The sequence below is a fragment of the Atta colombica genome, unplaced genomic scaffold (assembly GCF_001594045.1).
Source record: "Atta colombica isolate Treedump-2 unplaced genomic scaffold, Acol1.0 scaffold155, whole genome shotgun sequence".
Classification (NCBI taxonomy): Eukaryota; Metazoa; Arthropoda; class Insecta; order Hymenoptera; family Formicidae; genus Atta; species Atta colombica.
The window spans coordinates 2,915,238-2,924,414 of record NW_017259245.1 but is presented as its reverse complement, the minus strand read 5'-3'; the positions used below and the strand labels follow the sequence as shown (position 1 = coordinate 2,924,414).

General features: G+C 25.2%; 2 protein-coding genes across 2 annotated transcripts in view; one reads left to right on the top strand and one right to left on the bottom strand.

Annotated features, from left to right (window-relative positions):
- Nucleotides 1-4,705, bottom strand: part of LOC108685655 — an 8,409-nt gene extending 3,704 nt beyond the window's left edge. The window contains exons 1-6 of the mRNA XM_018190549.1: nucleotides 4,648-4,705; nucleotides 2,619-2,848; nucleotides 2,305-2,431; nucleotides 859-1,073; nucleotides 687-777; nucleotides 348-619 (exon numbers count right to left, since the gene is read on the bottom strand). Coding sequence (XP_018046038.1) covers nucleotides 348-619; nucleotides 687-777; nucleotides 859-1,073; nucleotides 2,305-2,431; nucleotides 2,619-2,807 — 894 coding nt within the window. The 5' untranslated portion in view covers nucleotides 2,808-2,848; nucleotides 4,648-4,705. The remainder of the gene's footprint in view (nucleotides 1-347; nucleotides 620-686; nucleotides 778-858; nucleotides 1,074-2,304; nucleotides 2,432-2,618; nucleotides 2,849-4,647) is intronic.
- Nucleotides 4,706-7,665: 2,960 nt separating this feature from the next.
- The window catches only part of LOC108685649 (monocarboxylate transporter 13-like), a 4,071-nt gene continuing 2,559 nt past the window's right edge, over nucleotides 7,666-9,177 (top strand). The window contains 2 exon segments of the mRNA XM_018190542.1: nucleotides 7,666-7,821; nucleotides 8,417-8,814. Of these exon segments, the coding sequence (XP_018046031.1) occupies nucleotides 8,722-8,814 (93 nt within the window). The 5' untranslated portion in view covers nucleotides 7,666-7,821; nucleotides 8,417-8,721.

The following is a 9,177-nucleotide window of genomic DNA, read 5'->3' as shown; positions in this document are numbered from 1 at the left end:
ACAGTATATATATATATATATATATATATATATATATATATATCGTTTGAATTATTGTAACATAATATAGGATAATTTTAATTTTTGAGATTGCGTAATTATATCTAGCGATGACTCCTATTGCTTTTTTATTATTATTTATTATTATTCTAAATATAAGGGACTCATTAATTTATTGTTCTTTTATTGTAATTTATTAAAATTATATGGCTTTTTTTGATCATTTATGTTGAACATTTTTCGGTCCGTTTTCATTTAATATATTATTCAAAGATTATTATATAAAAAAATTAAAATTTAACTGACAAAGTAAAATGGAGATTTTAAAATTTAATGAATTTTGTCACCTTAACAGTTTCAATTAGCAACGGCATTTCTGAGCTTCTTCCTTCTTTGAAACTACAAAGACTGTTCCATTTAGTCTTAAAAGATAAGTGGACCATGTCAATAGATGAACGACGATTCAACAGTGCCAATTCCTGAGAAATATTTTGTCCCTTCTCGCGCGCTTTTTCCGCACGAACATCTTCCAGCTTCTTGGCATGCCATTCCACGGGATGCATCATTATCATTCCAACGATGCTATGAAGACTTAAAGCACCTATTATTGCCGCAGTACCTAACACAAATACCAAACAGAAATGAATTATAACAAATCTCGAGAATTTTATTTTTGTGACACTTACCACGAAAACCGTAGATTGGCAGCATTTTTTCACATAATGTAGGAAAAATAATTCCGCCCAACCCAATGATGACTTGCGACGCATACATTACCTAAAGAAAAGAATAAATTTTTTGATAAATTGAAAAAATTCAATGTTTTTAAACATATTTAATAATTAGCCATTGATTCACTTTTGCTCTCTTCTTTACAAAGTACGAGTTGAAAACTGTGTTGGTAACTGTAAAACTTAGACCCAATCCAAAGCCTTGAATAAAACTGATAAAAGCCATCTCATATATGTTTCTGACGAAGGCTATGATGATATTAGGTAACGCAAAGAAAAGTGCACCTACGATTCCGACCGGTCTTGTAGAATATCTCTTCAACAATGTATTGGTAAGCAAACCTGCAAAAATCATTTTTAATATTTAAATAGAAAAAAAATATAAATAAAAAATATAAATAAAAAAAATATTTTATTGATATGAATAAAATATTATCTAAAAAATATAACTTTTTACAAATGTTAAATAATGTTTATAATAAAAATGTTTGAATTATTTTTTATAATAAGATTTATTATTTATTATCTGTCATATTTCAATAATTATTAATTATACATTATGTTTAAGTTGCAAACATCTACATTTTGTAGAATATATTACTTTAGATATTATATTCAAGATCTTCTTCTTGTTTTTTACGTTAGATCTCTGGTCATCTCCTATGTTTATCTCTTTCATATGCTTGTGATGTGCACGCTAATTATGCAATTACCACAAGCATATGGGATCTAGTTTTAATGCCGATTCCAAACAGCGGATTTTTCGAAAAGTGTTTCTGTGAGCAAGAATACTCTCGGGAAGTTGCCGATCTATTCCGAGAGGAAACATAAGCGTAAATATTTTCGTGCGCTTTATTATTAAAATATTTTATATTAATGATATAAATAAATTTGCTTAAATGGATAATAATAAAAGTAAGTTTCTATTTAATTTATTATTAGTCAAGGACTTTATTTAACTTATAATAAAATTTAGTATCTTAGATCTCTATTCAATGTTAAGTCCATTGACAATGGACTTAAAATACATTTCTTCACTAAAAATAATGCTTTAAATTGATAATTATGATATATTTTAAAAAATGCATGACAATAAAATACAGCGTTTTTTCATAAGCAAAAATTCAACTATATTTACAAATGCTCCTTGTAATTTTCATATGTCGGAAATATATGCATTATAATCGCTTACATGCCGGTTGAAAACTTCGATCAGTACACATGTCATTCGATTTTAATCTTCGTATGAAAGTGTTAGTTTAATTCTTCATATGAAAGTGTTAGTTACAAAACTTGCAACAAGAAGCTGACTTAACTGACTTAATTGACACCGATAAGAGCAGAAAAATTATGTTTATTTCAGTCACTTAATTTTCTTATCATAGAATTTCTTCTTCCGAGAAAAGTTTTAGACCAAAGAAATGAATAATAAAAAGTATACATTTTTTGCAAATTCTCTATTTACAAATCGTTTCTATTAAATTTATATAGAAGTTAATTAATAACTATGTAAATATAATTTACATTAATCTTTCCTTTAATTTTAATAATCAAACATGATACATGGACTTACTGGCAATAGAATAAGTAACCATAAAAACGGAATTAGAAAGGCTCGATGCGAACCCTGCCTGTCCGGAATCTTCGAGGAAATCACCAAAGATTATAGTAAATGATGATATTGGGCCTATTGTAGTGAACTGGAACAGCGAAAAAATGAATGTTAATTTTTCATTATGTATCTATATGTAAAGTTCTTCAAATTCGTGTTGAGAAAAATTCTGAAATGATTTTTAAGCAAATGTTATTTGAAGAGTAATGTATTTCAATAACTTAGTGTGTGTTGAACATTACTAAATATCTATTGTGCATTATTATTAAACTGACCATAATTAATATCATTGCTAGTGCGATCATCCATCCCCAACCACCATCTGGTGCCAAATCTTCTAGAATAATTTCGTCCTCTTCACTTATCAGGTCTTCTACCTTTCCAATTATGCTATTTTTTTTTTGGACAGCATTATTTATAATGGATGTATCGATCATCGTACCATTCACTTCTCTCATTGTCATGTTGTAGTAATTGCTTCCCTCAATGTGTCCGATGAATACACCTAATATTCGAATAAATGAATAAAAAATGAATGAAAATATTCATTCGAATACATTTCTTTTTTATTCGCTAAGAAACGAACAAATATTTTTTCATTCCATTTGAATGAATACTTTTTTAATGATTAATGATTTTTTATGATTACGAATATTTTCATTTCGTTCACTTTTACTTTATATTATTAGCACATCTTGCAAGCCTACAATAGAAAACAGAAATCTATAAAAACAATAGCTACGATTACATCGTGCACTTATACGGTAGGCGTTCTTGTTTAATCTACACTGAGAGAAAAATGTTTGGTATTTGTAACTATAATTACATATTACTATAATTATGATTACTATAATTATGATTACTATTGTTATAATAACAGTAACTATGTATATAATTCTAGCAACAAATGTATATAATTGGCAACCTAAAATGACTATAATTATAGTCTTTCTAAAATATTTTTCAAAATTTTTAAGTTTCCTCTATAAAATCTGAATATTACAATAACAAAAATAAATAAAATTCATTTTTTTTACTTAAAGTCATCAAAGTACTACTACTAGGTTATAGTTAAGAGGTAACGATTGCTTATTGGAGCTTTCTTTTTCAGTTTATATTTTGTTTGAATGAATATGAATACTCACTAAATATTCATAGTTTTTTTGTGAATAAATATTTTTCGAAAACTCAAAATTTTGAATGAATGAAATATATGATTACATTTTTTTATGTGAAAATTTTGAATAAATACAATTTGGAGCTCAATTATAAATTTTTGTATTTATTGAGCATACTAGCTTTCCTAATTTATTGTATTTATTAAAAGTATTTATTATTGTATATATTAAAAAACATCATGATTTTCGCAAAATAAAATAGTATAATAAAAATGTTATTTAGCCGAAGAAACTAAATCATAAATATGGAAATAATATTTAAATTGTATTTGTAACTATTATTAAAAACAATAAATAGTAAAATAGTAAATAAGAAATAGTAAAATAATAAAAATGTAATATTTTATATATTCAAGTCTGCCATAATATCTGATTTATTAATAAATGATTTATAGAGAACAATTTAATAAATAATTTAATAAACACAATAAATTGTTTTTGAAAATATCTAATTAATATGTAGATAAAAATATCTTTTATAATAAAATAATTTACAAGTTTTTTTTTAAATATTTAGCAGTATCAAATTATTGAGATTTTTATAAGATGTCTTATAAATATTAATATTATTAAATTACTTGTCAATTTAATTTATGATATTAGTACTCTAGTTATGTTATTGCGTTTCTGAAAATTAAATTCGCCGCGCAATTTACAGAATATGTAATAAATTCACGAATTATTAAACTATTTAAGCACTAAAGCTCCAGCTTGATATTTAAGACATTTACTTCTTTTTATGTATTCTTCTGTGACATTACAGTCGTAAATGTACTTGTCTAATATTGTTAAAAATATTAAATTATTTTATTAAATTTGGTATACCTTCTTTTAGTATATAAATAAATAAAAAAATAAAAGTTATAAGAATAAAGATTTTATGCATTGATTAGAATTAATATATTGATATAAAATATATAAAAAATATATTTGAGTAATAATTTTTTTAACAGATATTTTATAACATGAGATTAATTATAATAATTATATGTTAGCATTATTTAGATGTAATTTGTTTATGAGATCCTTCATTTAATTAATAGATTAATTAATAGATTAATCAGATCAAACTATATTTTTGATATTTTTATTGCACTGAATTTGTAGATAAGATTTAAGTATTTACTTAGCAGAATAACGATAGATAAATTTAAAGCACATCAATAATTTCGATACACTTCCACGATAATCGAAAGTAGGCAGTTTCCGACTAAGCGGAACATGCCAGAAATGATTTCGAAGTCGTCTTATCTACGTAGTAGAAGTGTCATCGTATTAAACATCCATTCTTAAGCCAGAATGAAATATTATCACTGTAGCATCCGTAAATACAAAATCTCATGGAAAAAGAAAATATAGAAGTAAACGTAATGTTTTATGTACATTTTCTAATCTTCATAAATTCTCCAATTAAGTCAACTGGCATTGAATTTAATAATAAGGGATCATTCTTTATAGCTAATTATAATTATAATTATAATTGTTAATCAATGATAAATACGAGTAATTTAATATTATGAATTTATTTTAAATATAGCAATAAAACAAATTTAAACAAAACAAATTATCGATTATTTAGAAAATAAGCAATTTTTGTAATTATAAATACTCTTTGATTTTTCATTTCTTAAAAAATATAACAGTACATATATAAAAGAAGCTTTTATTTTACTAATTTTATAGAAAAGTTTGTAAAAATTATGTCTGTACAAAAGTCTTGATAAAATTAAAGATTGAAATAAAAAGTTTTAAATAATTATTAAGTAATAATATTTTTTAAGAAATATAACTTTTGAGAAAAATGCATTCAAAACTGATAAAAAAACTAATCATTAATGAAAGTTAGTTATTGATAAACAACTGATGAAGAATTGTTTATAGCAACTAATGACAGTACAATCCGTATAATTTTTAAAATAATTTTTAATTCGACGACAGAAGTGGGGAAATATATATAATACATATTTCAACTTTCACGGTCGAAAACTTATGAATTGCGGTATTACTATTTTATACCGGTTGACATTTTTTTCATTATCCGTAACATTCCTCGCTATACACAGTTCATAGCGATATGAAGTCAAATTGACTTATATGACCTTATTCTCAAATTGACTTATGATCTTATATTACTATTAGTAATACAATATTCATTTGAAATACGTTATTTGAAATATATTAAAATTTGCTAATTACTAATAAAAAACTCATCAATATTTGTCTCATTTTGTCAAGCTTTATGATCCATAACTATTTTATTAATCCATAACTAATAAAATTCCTATGCGTTGTCCAGTCATCAGTTAGATGATCAGTTATCCCCGCTCAGTTATTGCCCAGATGTTCACCATTTCTGTAAACTTGCATATAAGAAATCTGACAGATAAGAAATCTGCGGCTACTATGTGTGATTTACAATGTACATAACATTCAAAGATGTACGTCAGATAAGCGCGGTTTTAAGGTGAAAGATCTTATAATACTACGCCTTTCATTCTCCTGTATAATTCTTACTCACGAAAAATTAAACTCCTCTGCATCCACCTCTGCCACTTGTACAATAACATATGATGTTCTGTAACTGACTGATTACAAGAAGTCAGTTACTGATAATGATCGGTTGACACCTAGTTTTAATAATCAGTTCCTACATCATTCTAAAAAATTGATTAGACACTGAGTGCTTTCGTTACTAATGACAAATTTTCAATTTTTCGCTAGTTTGTCAACTAGTTTGTCAACTAGTTTGTTTATAATTAAACAAAATATTGTGAAAAAAACATATATAAATTTATGATAGTAAATTAATACCTAAATAAATGGAAATTATCGGAGAATTTTTATTTTAAAGTTTGTTTAAAAAATTAGAAAAATGAATATTTGAAGAGTTGTTAGTGAATTCGAAAACTGAAATCTTATCAACTATTGATAATAATAATAGCGTTTTTAATTGCAGTTGATTTGAGTCAATTCGGATTGAATTAATGACGGCACATTCTTTACTATTAGTTGACGTTACAATTAAATATACTTGTTACTTATGATTTTATTTTAAATTAAACATCAAATTAAACAATTAAAATATGCTGTCTATTTACTCCTCTCCACTTATTTCCATTCCCACTCTCTGTGAAAAAATACATAATTATAGAAATATACCAAGTACAGCATGCAATGTCATTAATCCAAATCAATTTAAATCTGCAAAAAACGACAAATTTCCGAGTAATTTTTATTTAATATAATCGTGGGACAGAGGCCTCGAAATTTTTAAAATTTATATGAAATCTCTATGTATAATCCGATAATTACATATACAACCATGAGAAATTATTGTATAATATTAAATAAAATCGTATATTTTATTAAATGACTTTATATGTGGTGAAAAAAATTATTTGTAATCAAATGAAATCTGTATAACAATATTTCAATTAGTGATTATAAAATAATATTTAATTTGATGATACATATAACAATTATTTTATTTTAAAATAAGAAATGAATAATACTATCAATATACTATAGAAAAAACTAAAATAAAGGCACCTGTGCAACGTTTATTCATCTTACATCGTACACGTCGCAATTGCATAACTTAAGGCGTAATTTGTTTTATATCGGCGAATGTCACAATGCAATTGTAAGCGTACTTACAATTGCATTCTATTTATAGTATAGATTAATGCATGTTTAAGATTCATATTTATACTTTTTCTTTTATTGATACACGCATTTTTTCTGAAATTCTGTAGTATATATAACATAAACATATAACTGTATATATGAGCACATTTATTGATAAAAAGTGAGGCGTAAATATTGACCTTAACTTATTGTAATATCTTTTAACTTCATAATTAGTTTATTGTTGAACATGTTTACAATATAAAAACATTTATTGCATTGTATGTTTCATCATGTGATATTGTTGTGATATTGTGATAAAAACATTGTTACAATTATTGGCATAATTTTATTGATAAAAGCAGGTAACGTTTTATATATAACGTATACCTATCGCCTCTTGAGTGCTATCTACATGTATATGCAATATGGACACAGATAAAACGTCCAACCAACGAAGATCGACCAGTACTGCAAACGATTCGATTGTGACCACAGTGGACACTGACGTTAACAATTATTTGCCAATTATAGCCGTCTCAGATTACTTGCTCTGACAAGTCGTAGAAATGTTTGTGCTGACTAAGAAATAAGTAAAGCGTGAGTAATGTACGAAACGGTACAAGAAATAGTCGAAAAAGTTTATAGAAAAATCAATTTTTTATGATTAACAGTAAGTTTTATTGCATTATTATTTATATATCTTGCATCAAGTATAATTTAGTATTTAGTTAATTTCTGTAGAGACATTGAAAATTACGACATTATGACACATACCTAAATAATAATATAAAAAGTAATAAAAAGTAATAATATAATGTTAATTCATATACATATATTCAAATAGCAAAATGACGTTTTAATAATGTCTTATTGATATAAAAGACGTCATTTGATATCATCTTACTACTTAAATAGTTGTTACATTATTATTATTTGATAAAACTTATTTATTGCACAACTTATAATCTTGCACATATGTTATCTTTCACTCTAGATAATGTAGAGTAGAATATCAAACAAATAATAATGTACATCTTACTTGTAATTAAAGATATCAATATTAAAGAAAATTTATTTCGCAAATTATGTGTACTTTTTTGGACATATGACACAATAGATACTTTTTTGCTCAGCATATTTGCCAAGTTTGATCTGATTACGCCTTGCGTGTCATATAATTACTTCAATTTACTGAATGTCAAAATAATTTGTCCCTGATGTTACGTAACATGCTTGTTATATATATTATTCATCGCTTTGTATAGTTTCAAATATATGATTTGATCGACTACACACACAACGATTATTCGTTCTAAATCCCCCGCTTGATCAGTATATTTTTCCACAAGAGTCAAGTGAAGAGAAATAAATAGACAACGTATTTGATGTTTAGTTTGAAACAGAAAGTCACACAGTAGTGACAAACGTATTTGATTAGCGGTTAGTAAGCGGTATCGATTAGAAAGTGTTCATATGACAATGTGATTTATAGACGATTATTGGCAATTTAGCTTTCGATAGTACTTTTTAACGTTAATAATTTATAGTAAATCGAGAAATCATTTCGTGGATGATGACAGAAAACAAAAAAAATGATATTAAAAAACAAGCTCCAGATGGTGGCTGGGGTTGGTTGGTTTGTCTTGGAAGCAGTCTAATTACGGTAAATATTAGCAGAGTTATTATTATATTAACACTGTGTTATATAAAGTTTAAATTATTAATTCACATCTAACATGAATAAAAATACTTATATTACAAAGAAAATGATACAACAAAATTTATTATTAAAAAAAAAGTATTATGTATGGAAAACGGTAGAGACTATTTTTTCCAAGAATTCTCAATTTCATAAATACAGTTATGTCATTTTTCATCTTTATTTTCATTACATTGTATTATAGACTATTAAATGTCCTTTAGTTCTATGTAAATTTATAATTTCAATTTATTTAATAAATAAATTGGAACATTAAGACACACAGTGAAAACAAAGTAGAATTAAATTAGAGTTAGAAAAAGTATT